This window comes from Haemaphysalis longicornis, unplaced genomic scaffold (assembly GCF_048455015.1).
Source record: "Haemaphysalis longicornis isolate Haplotype H1 unplaced genomic scaffold, Haemaphysalis longicornis Haplotype H1 scaffold_19, whole genome shotgun sequence".
In the NCBI taxonomy this organism is placed as follows: domain Eukaryota; kingdom Metazoa; phylum Arthropoda; class Arachnida; order Ixodida; family Ixodidae; genus Haemaphysalis; species Haemaphysalis longicornis.
In genome coordinates this window covers 7,379,761-7,400,919 of record NW_027526288.1, presented here as the reverse complement: position 1 = coordinate 7,400,919, position 21,159 = coordinate 7,379,761, and the positions used below count along the sequence as shown (strand labels likewise).

The following is a 21,159-nucleotide window of genomic DNA, read 5'->3' as shown; positions in this document are numbered from 1 at the left end:
TTTCTACATTTTGCTAAACTGCATGCCAAAATGTATGGTGTTTTGTCAGGAGATTATTTTCATACATCGCAGCTTGCTTATATTTTGTCTACAAAAAAGATGTCATAGACGCAAAAAATTCGCAGAGTCGGCCATAAGGTCCAAGGCAAGCTTGGACGTCGTAAAACTATCGCCCGACACAGGAGTGGTAACCTGTTGAGCGAAGGAAGTCCGATCGGAGCCAATACCTGTGGCCGCAGAAGCTAGGGGCTTCGTCATTTTTAAGTGCAATGCACTTCTTAAGCGACCCTGAACCTGCGTCCACCGGCGATGTCCGCATCACATACCCACGTGGGGGATTGGCCAGGAATCTCCTCGTCTTCCTTGGCAACGGGGGGAGATGGGCGCGCGCTGCCTGGCCGCTGACATGGCACATACCCACGTGGGGGATTGGCCAGGAATCGGGCGTGAGAAGGGCTAATGCACCTGCTTAAAGGAGTACTGACACGAAATTTCAAAGCTGAGATCCGCTCTAGCAATCAAGTACAACGACAACACAAATAGGTGTCTGTGAATAAATGCATCTTTCTTTCTTTGTAGTTGTGTGTGTGTGTGTGATCTCTCTTTCGCGAACATTACCGAACCGCGCAAACTCAACTCGTGCATTCGCACTTTCACATTCTTCCCCTCGGGGAAATGCGGGGAATTTTTTCTCCCCTGGTTTCCGGATTTTATTCTAGTCGGGACGAATCATCACATAACGCAACACTGCAACATCAGAAATATGCAGAGGATAAATTGAACTGTTATCGCCTCCTCACATTGTTCTGAGAGATAGAATGGCGCATGCGCAGACGTTTTTGTGATTCCGCTTGCAGAGTTCTTTGCTGCTTTGGCACATCTACTGTGAGGGCCATTTATTATAGGTAACTGCGCAACTAACTACCCATGTTCCCACGCCTTCACAGCATGGCTTCAGAGAAACGGACGTTCACTTTCAAAAGTGCATCCCTCAGGTTCACACTTCACAGTTGTGAATACAGGGGGGCCACGCTTAAAAAGAACTTTTGAAGGGGTTCTTAATTACTCGTCATGTTGTGTACCACGCCAGTTTAGCCTTTAGTGCTGCGCGCGAAAAGAAACTTGCTGTTCACTTGAAGAAATTTCTCGGGCACTTAATCTGGACTATTAGATCCTGATATGCAACCTGCCTACACGACCATTGAAGATTCGAGAAGTGTTATTACTCCCTCCCCGCTATTCCAATTTACCGCTCTGGCCAACCGGCCTTACCTTCCTAATAAAGTACTTGACTACTACCGCTTAATTCTGCTTGTGTTTTATGAAGGCGAAACCCTAGCCATCACCAAACACTTCTTTACTACTGCGTCGTGTTTACGGCTCTTTCTTCGTCTTGGTCTTTCGACGCGAATTACTTTGACAAGCAGGCTTCCCGCACTTTCAAGGGACACTTAGAGTGAATTGCAAACATTGCGGGATTACGAGCGCAAAGTGTAGTCTGGAGTCTGTAGGCCATGTTTCGACCACTCTCGCTGCGTTTACGCGACTTTATTCAGTAGAAAAATCAATTCCAAAATGCTGTCCTCCTCTCTATATTCTCGTTGCCGATTTCTTATGACGTTTCGTACGATGTCAAAACAAGATGGCTTGGCTTGACTGCGCTACTGCACGGCTCGCCGACCCTCCGTCAGAACCAGTCGGCCGGCGGCCGTCGGGTACTGACAATTAGTTCGCTCAGTTGAAACTAAGCCACGGCACGTTTATGGCAGAAGAATGTACCTTTCGTTTGTTAGGTTGAAGGCTGTATCAAGCAGTATAGTCGAAGTTACTTCCGTGACTGATATGACGTCTGTGAAATCTTTGTGTACCCGGGCATAAAACACTTTTGTGTTAAAATCTAAGGCCAATTGGGGGCGAGAGAAGAGTCAGTGAAGTTAATATAAGTGCTAAGGAAATAAAATCAACCGAAACTTTTATCCTACTGCGTAAAACCAAGGTGCGGGAAGCCCTATTTGCGCTGGGTGAACTAGCACAGCTGTCAGAAGCCCGACCACACATCTGCGAACACTTCTCCATTCAAGGAATGCGGTCGCTAGACATGAGATATTGTGGGAATTTGGGGGCGCTTACTGCACGAGCGCTATACAATAAACACTCATCTCAGTTGCTTGAAATACCAAAACTAAATAGAAATTTAAACAGGCTACATGATGTATACTTTATATTTCCGCCCAGGTGCTACTGGCTTATGGCCGAGTTTTTTTTTTATTTGCCTGGTTTGGGTAAACACCTTATACAAAACATCAACAAAATTACACCACATGAGAAGGCACTAGCACATATCTTGCTATTGTGTCAGCTTTATAAAGGCGGTAGCCTCGGCACACTCTCCAGCACAGTCACCCATTCGGGTGGACTAGGCTCGGCTCTTAACACATCGACTATATAACGGAAATTCTCACAAAAATATTCCCTCCCTGGCCTCGCATTTACATCATTGGACCTACGGGCCATGCGAGCCTTCCATATATCGTGTAGGGCCAGTAACATTAGGCAGTCGTAGGGTACACCCCGTTCGTTTTCTATAGCTAAAAACCTGATTCCAGTGCCATTCACAGGAAAATCTTTCTTTAAAATACGCTGTAACACGTCCGATAGGAAGACTCCATCCCAACAATCTATGAGCACGTGTTCGATGGTCTCTGGCTTTTTGCAGAGGAAGCAATCAAAGCCCTAAGGCACAAATAAACCTTCCTCAATCATCCATGTTTTTTACTGGTAGCACACCCACATGCAAATTAAAGAAAAACGATTTCACATAGCCAGGAGCTGGCATTCGTTTCACACGCCGAAGATATAAACCTGTACAGTGGAATCTATATTACCGTGTCCACAATATTCCTATGCAATTTATTCCTCGGAACATTAGATATCTATTCCAAGGTGAAACGGGCACAAAGAAATCTTGCGGCATCTACATCTTCACGTAGGTAGCCATGGATTCCGCAACCATAAACATAACAGGAAACAACCAATTCTGGCAAAGCTGCACCCAAATGAACGGTCTAGATATATTGCTTTACAAATCTCAAATTCGAATCCCCGAGAGTGCATGTATTTTTTAGGTTCGTTTATTTGTGTTTGTGCAATATTTTCTATACTGAATTCACCATTTTTGCGCTGTAACTTTCATTGCTCCACGAGCGAGTTCACAGAACGCGTGAAGACTGGCACCGACGCACTGGTGCGTTCTTGTCGGCGCGGTGTTGCCATAAGCACCGACTGCTTGCGGGCACAATCCCGAGTCACCCTGCGAACACGCCTCTTACGATAAAGGCATGAGTCAGGCAAGCTCCAAAGTCGGAAGAAAAAACGCATCGCATTTGAGAGTCTGCGGTGACGCGGAGGGCGTTCACATACTACGTAGGCCTAGGCTAGTGATTGTTAAGATTCCAAGCCTTGCTGGTAGCCTTATCTAACGCCTTTAACAGCCGAAAACGGGGCAGAAGCGCGGTATGCCGATTACGGAGATATCGAAAATGTCCATCCAACGATAACGTCGGATGCCAAACATGTTGTTTCACAGAACCGAATTTCCAACTGGTTTGAATTCTAATCGCGGACGTCGCCCAATCATGTAGCACCTTTTCCTGACGTCACTACTGTTGGTGCGTCCGCCGCAGACCGCGCATGGTAGCTCTTCTTTCAGGCTTTATAAAATAAATACCACCTTATCGCCCGGATAAACGATGAAAGGTGTGTTTATTAGAGCCAGTCTACGCAGTGCGAGCAAAAACAGGAACTTGACCAATTCACTTCAGTACCCCTTTAAGGTGCAGTTTCTCCGCTGTCAGAGCTGTCCCCCACGAGCCCCCGTTCTGCTCACAAGCCGCCACGTGGACCTGTCACGATGCACGCGCACGCAACAGGCTGATTCTTGCTTCATTTTGCCAGGGGGCCAGGTTAGCGCTGTGGTTAGGGCATTTGAATGCTGCTTTGGCTACCCAGGTTAAAATCCCACACGAACCCAATTTATTTTTTCTCTTCAGAGTTCCGGCCATTTTGTTACCACTCATCAATTTTCAATTCATCAAGCTTCGGTCGATGTTCGCGCTTGAGGAGACACTATAAGCATTTCACCTTACACTGTCCAGAATGCCGTCCGGCGGTTCTATAAACACTCCACTAAAGCGACGTCCAACGGAGTTTTGATGAAAAAATGCCACGTCTGGCACTACTTCGCGCTCTATTAACGTAACGTGACGTAAACTAACCCTACATAACCTAACAAATAAAAAAATATACATTGAAAACACCAAAAACTATTAAATCTAATGAAAACTTAATAGGTAAGAAAAAGTAACCGAGGCAAGAGCCGGACTCTAATCACAGCCTTTGAGATCAGGACGCTGAGACGGAATATCTATACCAAAGCGGCGACAGCCTAGCCTGTGTCAGCTCAGTCTTAAAAATTCGAATGCTGTCGAACGGTACTTTAGCCAAGGCTGTAGCGCTGAGCTTGGGTGCCGTCGGACGTCACCCTAGACACTGCGTTCGCCTTAACATTTGTACTGGTAATGAAAGATCACCGTTGTTTTCAGTACCCTCCAGTAGGTTGCCACGGGGATGTTTTGTAATGCGTATAAACAAGGCTTGAAGATTATGAGTGCGTGCATGCGTACCTGGCATGAGTTCCGCGTTGGGGAACATCTCAGCGTACATGCGGTCCATCTCGGCCAAATAGTCATCCGGGCTCATGGGCAGGCCGAGGCCATCGATGACCAGGCGGGCGGCATCCTTCCCCGGCGTACCCATGACCTTGAGTTTTAGCTCCCAAGTGTACTGCTTGCCGTAACGATCTGCCACCTTCTGCACCGCCTCGGTGTACATCTTCTCTGTATCTGCAGGGGTGAGACGCATGCTGTTGCATCGCAGAGACAGAGGGAGAAGGAGAGAGAGAGAGAGAGAGAGAGAGAGAGAGAGAGAGAGGAAAACCTATTTCCCCAAGGGTAATTCAGGGGAGGGGCGATGACCGGGAGAGGAAAGCACCTGGTGAATGGGCGCCCGAGCGACGATGGCTTCTTGCCCCCACCCCCCGAATCCGAGGTTGATCTGAGTGACCTAACGCCCTCGCCCAGGCTCAACGTCTCGATAAGGGGAGAGTGGGCTGTGGGGGCACTGCTACGGGAGGTGATCAATGGTTTGAACCACTCCACAAGTGGGGCAGTGGGGTGAGGAGCACAGAGTGGGGTACATGCGGTGCAGGCGGGAGGGACGAGAACGCGATTGGCCCAGCAAAAAGGTCGAATTGAACGTTGTTAAACGGTGTAAAGTAAGGCTCCGTCTATCATCATCATCATCAGTATCATCAGCATCCTTTTTGTGTCCACCGCAGAACGAAAGCTTATCGCATGTTCCCCTACCCATTCCTGTTTTGCGATGCCCCAGTTCAATATCTGCCTCTGAATTTTCGCATTTCATCCCTCCATCGTCTTAACGGTCTTCCACTACTCTTAGTCCCTTCTTTTGCAGCCGCTCGGTCACCCCGGTGGTCCACCGGTTGATTGTCAGTTCTCCGCATGCCCATGTCAACTACTTACTCTTATTTTGAGATATGATGTCTTCCACCTTAGTTTATTCTTCTGTACGCGAGCCTCCCAAATGGTTAAATAATCATCATGCATATATAGAGCACAAGCACAGAGAAAGCTAACGGCAAGACAGTTAGCAGCTCTAGTGCTCTAATTTTCCTTTCTTATGTCAATCATATCAAGAGTAGGGAGAAACGCTAGCGCCGTCATATGCCTGGAAGTGAGCTGCCTAAGCAGTTGTGTTTTGTCGTGTGTTCCCTTTCGTACCTTCCATTTCAACTTGGCTGTTTGGATTCCTGGAACGGAGCCTGTGCCCCTAGCGATATTTTGTTTACTTAGCCGATGTATCGTCTTTTTACAAATTAAAGGGTGAGGTACAATTGCAAGAAGTTGGCCAACATGATTGTATGGTCGGATATACGTGGTGTATTGATTGACCCTAATGAAATTAATGAGGCCGATATGCAGCTCTCATTGCTTGCAATCCCCTGTTGGTAAATGGTCTCGTCTTGAGTGCTTAAGAAAAAGCCCTATAGCTAGATTAAATACTTTCTGCAGGCACAATGGATGATTTAAAATGGAGATGTTTATGTCTGACCCTACAAATTCAAAGTACTAGGACCAGTTAACCATTTTAACTGCCTCGGTGCGGCTGTCGAGAGGTGCTCCAGCAGGAGCTGGTCCCCAATACTTATAAACTTACGTAGGCCAAAGCACATATCTCCAGAGTGTAGTTGTAACGACGGTAGCTTAGTGAGTCATCCGCGATGTCAAGTCAGAACAAAAGGAACCCCACGAAAAGGCAACGCCTGTGAGGACATCCGTGGTTCAAAGCATCCACCAGTTCATTAAAAGATTGAATGGGAAGGTAGTGTGTTGTGACCTGGGTGCACACACACGGGTTTGTAAAGCTCCATCACGCTGCAGAAAAACCACACAGTGCGACAGAGTCCCTTTTAGAACATCTGATAAATCAACCGTGGTTCAAAGTGAAAAAATGCTTCCCAACGCTGGCGGCTTTATATCTTTGTGTGTTCCTGCGACTCAGCCTCGCCTCCTTTCATGTACTCCCCACGGAATTTCTCTGCCAAGCACTTACATCATCCTGCTCCTAGTTTTTGACACCTTGTCTGCTTAATACGTTTCCACGAATTGAAATCACGAAATTTCAGCCCACGTTTCAAGGTCAACTATAAGAAATAATTAATTTAAATATAATATTTCCACTTATTCTCACGTATGCCTGGAAACGCTAAAGAAGCCTTCCCGCATACCCCCATACCCGTCTTGAAGTCTCTCAAATGATCCTTCTTGCTCCTGGTATACTTAGCGTCGTAGCATAGTGGCTATAGCCAAAATCAGGGAAGGCGATTTGCAAGTTCAGCTGCTCCGACTTTTTCTGCTGAATGGCACGTGTGTAACTGATGTATATGTTCTTGAGGAAGATTTTAACGCAATAATCGGGTTCCGGTTCCTCAAGAATTGCCAGAGGATAGGAATTAACTACATTTCTTCTAAGGTAAGTACAGCATGATTTTGTTGAACATGCATCTGCAACGCTGTTCCAGCATTGAAATAAAAGCTCCGTGACAAAAGCAAAAAATTGCCATTCGCTTTCCACAACCGTTGAAATGAGAACATCGTGCATATTTCCCCAGTTTACGATTATCGTCAGTGAGCACTCGTTCTCACTGACGGGATTTTTTGTTCTAGACGGCATGCGGCCTGACCGTTCCTGGCTAACTCCGTTGGTTAAAGCCGATTAGTCACATTTACAATGTTTTACACATTTACAATGTATCGCTTGCAATCCTTCAAAGTTTTTGCAATGGCCCCAAATCAGACTTTTCGCGCCCTTCCACAATTAGCATGGTGTTTCCAAATGCACTATTGTGCAAGGTTATAACATGCCCGAAGTTATTTGCGAGGCATGGCGGCATGCGCCAACACATTTCACAATTAGTCACCAGTTGCTGGAAAATACTTCCAACTTTTACTGCATACATGGTTGCATACCGCCTAAGCCTGTTATGATTGAACTCGTCGCGAGTACCTAAATGTTCTGATTTTCATACTCGTGAACGGTCATTGGGACGCTCATATACGCTGCTGCCGCTACCCGTGGCAATGCCCTGCGCGGTAAGAAGATCCGAGATTTGAGCTTCTTATCAACACTTCCGGTGCTTATTTTTGACTCACCCAAGATGACACCGTCCAGGTCGAAGAGCACATGAGTAACGGGTTTGTAGTTCTTCGCCATGGTCCGTGCCGCCGTCCTTCTTCTTCCTCTTTCTTGAAAGGCGGAGCATTGTCACCAGAGGGCACAGTATGCAGTAGCACGCCATATACTCAATGAAATGTCCCCTACTCAGTATGCAGACGCGTGGCCGTTTTCATTTAATTTCACATCTTTATTCATGAGCCCACCCTCTGCCTTACTACTTGGGAATGCCAAAAACAACAGCCTCCCAAGATCAAAAACCCTAATGCGGAGCAATTCATCCCTTCCTCTCTAACGTGCTGACGCGTTACCCTCCAAGACACCGACACCCGATGTCATTGAACGTCACATCCGCAGAGCAGGATGCCACGCCAACTACAATGGTACACGCCACGGGTGAACCCTCCGGCCCCACGATTTATCCTACACGGCTTGAAGGCAAACTGCACTCAAATTTCACCTCGGCCGAATTTGCTTTGAACGTGCAGTGCGTACGACCAAACCAACTGGCACATGGCTCGTACCCCCTTGAAGTGTATTGTTCATTAGTTAGAAACGTTTAAAATAGCCCAGTCGCAGACGACGCAGAACATGCCGGCGGATCGCGCTAGCAGCCATGCAGCAGAAGCGACATTGCGGCCGGGCGGGTGTTCGGTCCTCCGGCTATCGTCGAGTGCCGCGGGGCGCGCTTCTCCGAGGACTGTCGCCCGCGCAAAGCTGTTGTGCGCAGGTTTGCTCCGGCAGGCCGGAAAGCCCTATTTCCAAGTCCTTAGTTCATGGTCGGGGCTTAGGCAGGAGGGGGCTCAGTGATGACGTCACTAAAATTGTGTTTACGAGAGGCGACGGGCGCAGAACCTTGGCGGAATCTAGAGATACGCTTGCATGAAGAGGGCTCGGTGCACTGTGGGCAGCACTTGCATCCCAAGATGTGTTTTAGTGTCCGTCTTCTTTCAGCTGATCAGTTGGGGATTTCCGTCTATGGGAGCATGCGTGCGTAAAGTAGGTGATGCGTTAGGGCCCGGTGGACTGCACTTGTGTTCGAAGATGCGTTTGTGTGCGTGTTTCTTTTGTTTCAGCTGATCAGTTGGTGCGTGTTTGGAGTGCACATGGGTGATGCGCTAAGGCAACTGCTTTGAACGTTTTCTTTTTTTCTGTGAAAGCTGCGCGGTGATGTGCCGCAGCTATGACGCGTGTTTCTGCGTCCGCCCCGTTTCAGCTAATCATACTGGTGCTCCCAAACTGGGTGATGAGCTAAGGCACCGCTTCAAATTTTAAGTGCGAATGCACTTCTTAAGCGACCCTGAACCTGCGGAAATAACGCAGCACTACAAGTTGGGACGTATCACCTACCCAGCACCGCATAAACACCTAACGAAAGAGGAGGAACGGCAGCTTCGTGCACTCCAGACGAATACTTTCCCCCATCCCACTAAATGCCATATCTTGCACCCCACCGTATATTCCCCGCTATGCCGCTTCTGCGGAGCCCCCGGGACGCTCTTTCATATGGTAGGGGGCTGTGCGCACGCCCCACTACATTCGCGAAATCCCTCAATTCCTTCTTGCGAGCTTTGGGAGAGAGCTCTGACCAGCTCTGACCTCAATGACCAGCGCCTGCTGGTGTTGAGGGCTGTTGAGGCGGGGAAAGCTCAAGGGGTCTTGGACTGAGGACTCCTCCCCATTGCTTTTCGCAATAAACACGTTTACTCTCTCTCTCTCTCCACCGGCGATGTCCGCATAGCATACCCACGTGGGGGGTTGGCCAGGAATCTCCTCGTCTTCCTTGGCAACGGGGGGAGATGGGCGCGCGCTGCCTGGCCGCTGACATGGCACATACCCACGTGGGGGATTGGCCAGGAATCGGGCGTGAGAAGGGCTAATGCACCCGCTTAAAGGAGTACTGACACGAAATTTCAAAGCTGAGATCCGCTCTAGCAATCAAGTACAACGACAACACAAATAGGTGTCTGTGAATAAATGCATCTTTCTTTCTTTGTAGTTGTGTGTGTGTGTGTGATCTCTCTTTCGCGAACATTACCGAACCGCGCAAATTCAACTCGTGCATTCGCACTTTCACATTCTTCCCCTCGGGGAAATGCGGGGAATTTTTTTAAGCTCCCGTGCGAAGTGATGCGAAGCTTGCTCCACCAGTGCGCAATGATGATTACTACCTTTTTTCCCATGAAGGGCTACGTACGTCCACTGCCGGTTTGTTAAAAACCGAACTAGGCGGTTTGTTTACGCACAATATCGTAAGTAGACTGAAGGAAAAGACAAAATCGCCGCAGTAGAGTGTCCTTTGTGCGGTAAATGTCGTCATACCCGCTGTTAGCAACCGGAGAGAATGCGACTATGTCGAAAGAATGTGCTAAAATAAAACACTCGCTAATGACCTAGAATTATTTAGATCTGCAACCTTAGATTTATTTGGTGTAGTAACGACATCGTTCACAAATGCATACCCAAGAGAAACTTTGTGCTAGCACCAGCTACTTTATAGTTAAATTCCCAGCTGAGCTCGGCTGTTCTCCGCTGGTATAGTGTTCGCTGGGAACAGCAGCGAATTTAGCCATAAACGAGCTCGTACCAGCCCATATTTACTCTTGGGTACGGATCACAATTCAAATCTGTCATATTCACTTCACCGATGCGTGGAACATCTAAGTGAAATAAGTACAATCTTATAGCCCTTAGATAGCATTTTTGGCACGCTGCTCATGATTTTCTTGATTTCTGACGCAATCAATAACCTAAATGTTCACATAACACAAGTAAAATATGGTGCATGTTCAGTTAGTCTCCAGAATAAACAATCCGCGGTTCTCTTTTATTAGAAATTAGCCTAGTGGTCATTAACATAGAGACTGCAGCGCACACAGAAAAACATTAAGGGAACGCAGCAATGTGTACTCTGAATTCATGCGGATATGTATAGCACTTAAATACTGACCCGTTCCACTCTAACTGAAACAAACTGTGTGCATTTTGGAAGTGTCACTTTCAGTAATGTCTAATGTGTATCATACCTGAAATCATCTGGATGGCACGGGGTTAGATACCTTTAAAACGCGTGAAGCATTTGAAAAAGGGTTTACTTAACTCTGTTTTGAATGGCATTGCATGTTACTATGGAGAGTGGACGAAATGAGATATTTATTTAATGACAGAACCGCAATGTTATAGAAATATGGTGATCCTGGGCATACTTTAAGAAAAGGGAGTTCACAAACTAATATGTGACATTTAAAGTGCTACAAGGCTCTTGACATTAAAAGGAACTACAGGTAGTCCTGAACCATTTCAGTATAAAAAGGGGGGAAGGAGCGTAGGGCGGTGTGGGTGTTTATATGCAGGGTTTGAACAAAACAAGCAAGTTGGCTAGGGAACACAGATATTTATGCTAAGTAAAACGAAAAAAATTCCCTCGCCTTCCCGCGAGGGGAACACGAGTAAATGCAGAGCATTGGGGCCTCAGTACTAGTTGAAGGCAGTGTTGCTTCCATCGCTTCTTCCGTGATGCTGGGGTAGCAGACACGAGTAAACGTGGGAGCGAGCGTCAACCAAGGAAGGAAGGAGCAACGCAGTGACTGAAGCACCAGCGACCGCTAGCCGCTTTATATTTGCAGCGCGCGGAGTAGAGGGAGAGCAGTACGGGGGGGAGAGCGCGCATGCGCAAGCAGCGCGCGCCCTTCCACGCCCCACCGCGCTGCTATCACGCACCTGTTACGCCGAGACCGCGACGGAGCGAACGGGCTGACTACGACGCATGCGCGCGCCAGCTGCTGTTGAGAGAGAGGAGGGAAGGAGGAGAGGCGCACCTGCTGCGGACGCGGAGCTGTGGACGCCGTCCGACACAGGAAGAGGCGAGGCTAAGATATGCTCTGCATGTAAAACATTTCTCAGTATTTTTTGATCACCACTTGTGCCAACCGTGATGCCAGCGCTGACATTTTTCCAGTGCATTGTCACAGTTTCTGCAATCTCATTCGTCACGTGGCTTGACAAAGAGGGGTTACATGTGCGCACCTCCCTTGAAAACTTGCGCATCTCCCGGCACGCTTTCTGGTACACCACTGCTCCTTTGCAAAGAAGGCTGAGCTCAAGTTGCATCTTAGGCAGTACTAAAAAGCGCCTGTATTGTGTCCCTGTTCCTGTGTCTCGTCTTCTTAGCCGTGCTCAAAATGCAGTGCTGTTTGTTCACTGTCAGAAGCGAAGTCTTTCCTGATAACCTGACGGCTTTTCTTAGCCAACTCCAGGGTATGTGGCTTGAGCAGCTGTTGTTGGGGAATTTCTGAAAGGCAGTGTACTGCACAAAAGAACCGGCTCACTTAAAATGCCACAGTCCTCCTAAAGCCTCTTGTTAGCATAATCCAGAGACAAAGGGCCTGTGCAGTAGTAGGCAAAACTGACAATTTTTTCGGTAGGGCTACGGCTCAAACTGATGAGCTTTGAGGTATGCGTAGTGTAGTTGTGACTTTGTGAGGTTCTGGAGTGCTTCAGTGGGGCCTATTTCGATTTCTCTTGCATCAGTGTCGGGCGCGCATGTCGTAGATCCGAAAGGCCCATTAAAGGGTCCATGAAGAGAAAATACAACTATGTTTAACTTAAAAGGGTTAGGCTTCAGTACCTCACTCAGCTCCATTCTGGCCACGAAAGACGTTTTTTAACCGATAAAAATGCAAGAAATACCTAAGAACTTTCAAATTTCGCGCCACAGTGACGTGTAATCAGCGCGAGTGACGTCATATGGGCCAGCACTAAAAACATAATTTTCAGTGGGTTAGGTGCACGTTAGCATTCAAGTGATTCGATCAAACGGAACTAGCGGCCCCACTACAATCGCCCAGTCATGTGTCCTGGCGATTGATTAGTTCGGCCGCCGTGAATAGCCCAAACAAGATTCTGTGACGTCATAGAAAAGTTGCTGGAAACTGGCTAGCGAGTCGCCCCAGCTCCACACGTTTTATTTAATATCTCAGTTATTTTTTGGAAGTTTGCGATGAAATCGGTATCATTTTTATCCGGACAAAGTAGCCTTCATAATGAACCAAAGTTGTATTTTGTCTTCATGGCTCCTTTAAGGTAACTTACAGGACGCTGTAGGAATGAAGTGTCACCATGCCTAAAGACAGTGCAGAGATGTTTACAGAAAATTTTCATTACATTAAAGCCCATTCAGGCGCATTCTTGCAGCAACATCTTCACTGTGTGCCTGCCAGATTGTAAGCACGCTTATTACTGTCTAACGATACCTGCGGAATCCACATCACCATCCTCGTACATCGGTGCAGTGTTCATTCTCTGCATCATCAGCTGGCCTGTAATACAAGATTGGGGCATGTGATCGCATTAATCGACCAGATGTAGGGGAAATCCCCAAGGTGGAGTACGTTTCTGCGAAGGAAAGTTTGACATCCACCTGAATGCAGCCATACGGCTACAAAGGAAAGCTAAAACTTCATGGCGGCAACTTCGGCGTGGTACAAAATAGCTCGACGTGACCTTAGCGGACCCCAGCACTGTTAACGCTTCGCTTTTCTACGTGACAACCCGACAGCGTGTACTAATACTCAGCCGATGCTATATCGGTATCCGGCCCTTTACGTTGCGCGCATGCTCTTTACCAAACGCTGAAAACTCAGCAGGGGCTTGAGCAGAGGTCTGTACCTGTACCTCTAGATGATCCTGATAATGATGATGATGATTGGTGTTTTATGGCCCAAGGCCAACTATTGGCAAAGAGCCCCAAAAGGGATTTAGGTGATCCTATAGGCATGCGCGTTGAGGTGGCGTACAAATGATTTGCCCTGCTACATTGATTCAGTCTTACAAGCTAAACTCAGCTCAGCTGGCCTATTCTCCAACAAATGTTCTCAGCAGTTTCAAGAAAAAAATGTGTTGCGTAATGGCACAATGAGACAAGACGAGACGGATTTGACGAAACAATATTTTTTTTAAACGTTGAATGCGTATTACAATACCCTTGGTCACAGGACTGAGGCCCGCGCTCGCCATATCACACATACTCATTTATCCATATGCAACGCAAACTACCCCACCCTATCTACATGCGGAGATGTGAAGGTTATTTGCAAAGGAATGTGGATTCACGGCCGTCCAGTTTCAAACACCACGCGTCCAGACACTTCACAAAGACGTCCGCTTAAGTATACTGGAGTGAAGACATGCAAGTGCTGCAATCACAGTCGCAACTGCTGACGGGACACGTTGTTAGTCGGTAGGATCGACTTGTAACATCATCTTCGTGACTTTCATCAAACACGTGCTATGGCTGGACGTTAAACAATCAATAATGGCTTTCAATCCTCAACCCAAACGTACAAATACCAAAAATAGCATTCGCCTTGTTTAAACCACTCGCCGCTGTATGTAAAGGTAAAACAAAAAAAAACTAAGTGCTAGCTATCATGAACAAGTGCTTAATGAGGTTTCGTTGTTAGTAAAAAAAAGGAATAAAATTGGAGGAGCAGAATCTTCACAACATAACAGTTCAAAACCAAAAAATTAAGTTTGGAAACAAATTCCCAGCGAAGCCTAGAGTATATACTAACTACAATTAAGTTTGCTCGCGCCACCAAAACACGTATTATCCAGCGGGTGTTCCAGTGTCCGCTCCAAGGCTTGACAAATTACGCCTGCTGGTGGCCTTCTCCTTTTATATCAATAAATACCTACCTACCTATAGCCAACGTTGCTTCAAAAAGTAAGCAGCGGCGTAGAGCATTGACGAACATTTTACGTTTCCCTGAAAAGGATTTTGATTTTGAGACTCGTATACGAACGGCTTCGAAGACACTGGGCCGAAGGCTATAAAAAAACAGCAAGCATCCGTGTACCTGATGCTCTACAATAAATAAATAAAAAAAGCAATGTCCATCTACCTATAACTTGCCCCTCTAACCTCCCAGTCAGCACCATACAGCGATGTTTTCCAAAGCGTGAAGCAGTGTCGAAGACTCATGATTGCCTGTGTACCGCTGTAGACAACCAACCATTGTTGCGTTGAAAATGTTATAGTCAGTTTAAAATTTACCGTTCCAGTTACCTTTCCAGCCGCTAAGAGGAAGAAAAAAAACGCATCAAATGTTCCCCAGTTTTGCACTCCGATTCCTGGCAGAGCCCGAAGGCGCAGTATTTATTTGACGCACGCTGATTGTTAACAAACTTCGGGACAAGTATTCATCTTCCCTTGAAAAGTTGCGCTATATCTTTGTAAACGAACGCTTCTGTATAACATGGTCGCACCAAAAAGGTGTTTACTTGAAATTATCACTAGGGTGTGCTACAGGGATCTCGCTCGTGCACTAATTAATCCGTGAAGCGTTTAGGACACCGCAGACATAGCAGTGGTCTTCACATAACCCGGAACAGCGATGGGCTGGCTAGATTTTTTGATCCAGCATTAGCATTAACAGCATTACCAAATGTTATAAACTAAACTGGCGCGAGCAACGTAGCGCCAAGGTAAGTAACCTTCCCTTACAAATTTGCAGCAATTTCAGCGTTTCTGGTCCGCTGCTCCCGGCATACAAGTTGGCCGGCTAAAAGGTATTCCAAATGTACCACTGAGTATAAACACCATTCAGCAGGCAGCAAAAACAATCGCGGTTTGAACATTCCCAACTCCAGCATAAGTTCTGCGTTTTGGGCCATTGCTTGAGAACACGGCGTGATTAAAGTAGTGTTGCATTTCACCATAAAAATAAATCTATAACGAAGCAAAGGCTGCGCGGAACAACGGATATATATGCGCGTACAGCCACTGCGAAATGTGTCGGGGCCGGACGATAAGCCGCACCAAACGACTAATTTCCCAACGGTCCAACGTCGTATGCCAAGCGTTCGCATGGAAGGCGCTGCAAGGGAATTCACCCTTTCCTTGTACTCTCTCTAGTTCCATTTAAAGGGGTCCTGAAATACCTTCCGCCGATGCATGGATCTACATGTAACCAAATAAGACAATGTATTAGCAATCTCCTCCCGCAAGAATTTTGTTAAAGCGATGAGTATTAGCTGAGAAATCGTAAATCAAAAACCGCACATTATCGTCGCGCCGCGTTTCCTCCTCTTTTCAACTGTTGACGGCGCGCGAGCACAGCCTCCCATGATGCTGCGCTAGTCAGCGGTGACGTACTTCCGCATTACGCTCCTCCGTCTGCCGTCTGCTACGGGCAAGTTTTGTTGACACCATGAATTCCGCACTCCGCTCAAGGATGGATAAGCGAACGAAAAATCTGGCCGCATGTGTGCGGTGGCCTGGCCTTGCCCTTTCGCGGTGTGCGTTGCTGCAGTGCAGCACGTGACTTTTAATCGGCGGCGAACTCGCAGCCGCTGGGGAGGATCTTGCGCTCGGTCCCTTTCATGCACCGCGCACTGTTTATCCAAAAAGCGCCGTATCAGATGTGGCCCCGCTGGTGCCGGGTCTTATTTTGCGGTGGTGGTAATTCCTGCCGGCGCCATGTGAAAAAGACATTTTAAGCCGATACAGAACCCGTGCACAAAACGCTTCAATCATGTGACCAGTTCAGCTTGGGGCGACGCGTGGTGGAGAGCGGCAACGTTGGCTAAACATGCTCCGGCGCGGCTCTGAGCTTTCTAGCGCTGGAGCGAGCGCCTTTCTTTGACGATCTCAAACATCGGTTGCCTTGGCAACAAGGCACAAACCGCCCCAGAGGTCAGTTACGGTTGCGTGATCCCGGTTCAGCTTGGGGCCCCACCTCGCGGCATATGGGCACTGCAGGCATACTACTCACTCTCATTTGGAAGTGCGAGATGCGTTTGGCATTACAGGAGGCGATGGTGTGTGTGTTGTGGACGCCTTTGTTTCGCGATGAAATGCGACGTTGTGCTTCTGCGGGTGGATAGTGCTTCCCATGGCCTGGATTATCTTTCTCGAGCGACGTACGACTCAACCTCGCATGGGGTATGTGCAGTGTGCGTGGCTAAAAGCCATCTCGGCTTGCGCGCCAGAGTTAAGTGACTTGCTGTTCGTCCCCGCAAACCGCGCGCGAGGTGAGTGCCGAATTTACGAGGGGCAGGAGGAGGCAGCCCATCGTCTGTCAATCGCGGTTCAGACTTGCAACGCATGTTGTGACGTTGTGTTCGTTCGAAACGCATCTCTGGATTGTTTGGAAGTTGAATAAAATGTATGCGTCAAACCCGGGCATTCGGCTCAGGGCGTTCTCTGCGATTGCAAGAAAGAAGTGCCACGGGGCTTCAACGCTTTCTTTATGGAACGTACTCAAGTAAGAGAATATTCATGTCGTGTTATGGCCCTGTCGCATTCAATACAAACGGTTAAGCGTTTGTTTACACTTGTTTCGTTTGTCGTAAAATGTCCAAGCACTCCGGCACTACGCTGGCAGATCAGCCGGCGAGTCGACGCTGAGCAGACGACTCATCTCTTTGCCGGAAGTGCGTGAAAAAGCCGCCCAATAGCAGGATGTCTAGCTCATGACGAACATCGGGGAATCGATGATGTAGACATGTGAAGATGGCGGCGTCCAAAAACACGAAGGAAAGGGTGAGAAAAAAGCGACAAACTTTGCAACAAAAGTGTGAGCTTTCCGCTGCGCGTAAAAGAGTAATACTTGGCCCAGATGACCTTGACGACCCAATCTAACGATTGCGCTACTTCATTTAGTGTGCTCAAAATGCCTTTCAGGGCCCCTTTAAGCAGGCGTGTGTATCGAAGCGTTCCCCCGGTAAATGAGTTCACAACAATTTTTCAATCTTCCTACGGCAGTGGCTGTGGTGCGGGGGCCTAGGAAAATGAGTCTACGCGCGACATCTTGTACCATTACGGAGGCGTATTGCACTTTTTCGGGACGCCGCAAGCCGTGTGCGTGTTTTGGGCGTCTCGTGGAGGGTCGATCGGAAATAGGTGCACGTTGGTCGTCGGGAAGGCGAGGCGGTGGGCGCGCCGCCGTGTCAGCTCTTCTGGGAGGAGTCTTCCTTGAAGGCCGGCAGCCCGAACAGTTCGGGCTTGAAGTCGAGCAGCGAGGCGATGCACAGGGTAGCCCGGAGTCGGTTCTGCTCGTCCATGCGGGGGTCCGGAATCATAACCACCTGCATGCCGGCGGCCAGGGCTGCCGTGACGCCCTTGGGGGCGTCCTCCAGAACAAGGACCTGTTGGGAACATGCGGATCAGAAACTCAGGATTAGGCGATCCGGGTGCCATGCCAATCGCTTGTGCCCGACAGAAACATGCAAACACTTAAGCCGCTGAAAGTACGCCTGCCCTATGCAGCGCCGCCTGTGAACCACTGAACAATGAAGACCTTGCAGAGCGCGTGCCAGGCAAGAGAGGCGTCATTAGACGTCTTGCTGCACCGGGTGCCTGATTTGTTCCGTGCGCGCGGCTCGACTTCTTGCAAGACCAGCGCGGAAGATAGTGATGATGGTGGAGAGCAGGCGATGATGGCTATGGGTGCTGCCGTGGTGATGATGATGATGCCGCACAAGTTTTTTTAAAGTGAGTCGGAGTTGCGTAGACATGGCGTTTTTTTTTTATTTACTACGCCCACCAGGCATAAAAGCCCTGTCCTTGCACGTGAAGTTAAGGCCTTGTATGCATCGTCCTATGCGGATGCTGATGGCCATCGTGGTGCGTGTTTCAAGCGAACCCCAGAAAAATTAAATAGAAATACGTTTAATAGACGGCTCTAAATCTTTGCTCAATATGCTCTGAACCCCGCGCTAAACTACACCTTGCATGGCCGTGGCATTTGCCGCTGCAGTACCCTACTTGGTCAAACACAAACAGCGATACAACACTAACAATTATTGACTGTTTATCTGCTTGCTTCACTGCCACGGATATCGGAAGAATAGTTTCGGCCGCACCTGCTACTCAAGTAGCCCATCTCTCCCCTATAGTACCCCTCATTTTGTGCCTCTCTGAGTCAATCTTACCTTCCGTCCTTCTCTATTCACCTTTCTTTCGATTATCCGCAACTTTCTCTTCTATTGCCCACTCCCCGTGAATACTCATCATCGCGCTACACTTTTCTTCCACACTCCCATCACTTCTCCTCCTTTTCCCCCGCCTTTTATTAGGCCTCGCTTTCGCTCTCTCTATTTTCTTCGTTTCTCCCTCCCTTAATCTCCCCATTCCCTCCGATCATCTATACCCTACACCTTTCCTTCATCCCAGGTATTTTCCAAATGGCAGTGGTGTTGGGTAGGGGGTACTGGGGGCCCACCATCGCCACTCTTCCCATCTCCCTCTTAATTCCCTTAACTTCTCCTCTTATTCCTCTTTCACATCCCGCCACTTTCTGTGCTCTTTTTCCTGCTTCCATCATCCCCTCTTCTTCCAACCCCAATCCCCTTCATCCAACACCATACCACAAGCTAGGTTCATACCACAAGCTAGGTGCAGCACTGTGGAGGCTACATTGTTGTTAACAGTCCGCCCATTGAGGGCGCTTAACTCACCACGAAGGGGGCCCTGAAAGGACATTTCCCTCTCCCCTCTCGGCAGGTGGAAACGCAAGGCCCCGGCGCCATTTGTTGCTTCCCGCGGTGAGTTAGGCACCCTGAGAGGGGGACTATTGACAACAATGTAGCCTACACAGCGCTGCACGCAGCTTGTGGTCTGAACTATAGACTCTATGCGGTGGTGTTGCTTCATCCCAACCCTTCACATCCCTCCTATACTCGTCATCCGCTCATTTTTTTCTTTTACCCAATCCCACTCACACACATCCACCACATGCACCATTCTCCTCTTTGCACCGACCTGTTTCCCCTACATTTCCCCGCCTCTCTCTTTCTAGCTGACTGCCCCACATTCTCTTCCTCTATCATTACTCTCCTCTTCACAACCTGTCCCTTCTCAAAATTGGCAGACAACCATTCGTTTCTCTAACCCCCTCATCACCCCCTCCATACTACACAATTCCGAGGCCTCCCCTGTCCGCTCCCCTCACTCTACATTTTTTTCTATCGTCTACTCCCTTTCCTCATCATTTCATCCTCCTCTCTAGATCCCACTGTCCCTCTTCCTGCTCCCCCCTCTACACTCTTTTTGCCTCGCCAAACACTTGCTGACGAGCTCCCAGTGAGTCAGTATTCCCCTAGCGAGCAGGCGCGCACAGACATCGACTGATTCGAGTGACTGCTAGAAAGACCAAAAGTTCGAGTTTAGGTAAACCCAAGAAACCGTATCGTTTTAAAAAATTCGTGGATCTAGATTTTGTCGGTCCAGCCTGCCATGATGCACCTGAATGGCCGGTCGTTTCACCCAGGGGAGCAAATTAACAAATAACAAGGCAAGACGTATGCGATTAGACATTATAATATCCGCCATGCGCTACCACAGCGTGCGATGCAAAAGGTAACTGTGAAAAACTTCGCGAAATCGATGACAGGGGCGGAGACTATCAATTACATGTGTATTCACAATGACACTTGCAACGCGCAGGTGTGCCGTGCACAGTTTGAAGAGTAATTACTAAAGAGTGTTGGTAGACATACTAAAAGTTGTCAAGAACTCGACATACTAAAAGTTGTCAAGAACTGCATTATGGGGCTTTTACTTTTTAGCTGCAAAGTTCCAATGATCCCCGGTTCGTGGACTTGGGTGAATGGTTCCAGGAAGGCCATGCTAGCTAGGTATATTTTCGGGGAACAATGCACCAAGCCGTTCGAAGACTGCGCTATGTCTGCGTCGTCCATTCTGTGCGCGTCTGTCAACTCCACGGTCACTGAGAGCGTCGCTAGTCAACTGTGTCGGCTCAGGAGTGCTGGATACTCGAGCACATGCTATCGTGGTATTTCGAGGTGTACAGATGCATAAGAAGACTCTGCAGCACTTCGGATAAACGCTTTCAACCTTACCTTCGCGTCTGGAAGCACTGTGGAAGCTAGAGTTATCGCTAGTACGGAGCCGCACAGCGAGATTTGGTCGAGGCAGCAGCTGCGCCTTTCGGTTCTGCTTTACCCGTTAAGGCTTTCTTTTTAAAGTGATATCGAATGCGTTCATTGCTGCAACTGAAGGAAATCCGGCCAATAGTCGCTTCTCAACACTGTAATGACGTAATTCCAGCTGTCGAAGCACGCCAAGACCGGCAAAGACAGGAAAATCTTCTGAGCAATTTTCTAAGTCATCTGATGGGCATATAACCGTTAATTTTTGGCTGACGTAGGTTGTGGTCCCTTATTCTGAGTACTGGATGTGTTTGTTCCGTACACTCTGAAAGCATTTGAGATTTCGAAAAAAGGTGAGAAAAGTGTTGTAGGATCTCTTTAAAGGGACACTGAAGTGATATGTAAACATTGCGGGATTACTAGCGCAAATTGTAGTCCGGAGTCCCCAGGCCA

At 48.1% G+C, this 21,159-nt stretch overlaps 1 protein-coding gene across 1 annotated transcript in view; it reads right to left on the bottom strand.

Moving 5' to 3' along the window:
* LOC144166822 (uncharacterized) overlaps positions 1–21,159 on the bottom strand; it is a 45,933-nt gene that overhangs the window by 2,999 nt on the left and 21,775 nt on the right. Inside the window, exons 4-6 of the mRNA XM_077696310.1 lie at positions 17,769–17,961; positions 7,791–7,883; positions 4,683–4,901 (exon numbers count right to left, since the gene is read on the bottom strand). Of these exons, the coding sequence (XP_077552436.1) occupies positions 4,683–4,901; positions 7,791–7,883; positions 17,769–17,961 (505 nt within the window). The remainder of the gene's footprint in view (positions 1–4,682; positions 4,902–7,790; positions 7,884–17,768; positions 17,962–21,159) is intronic.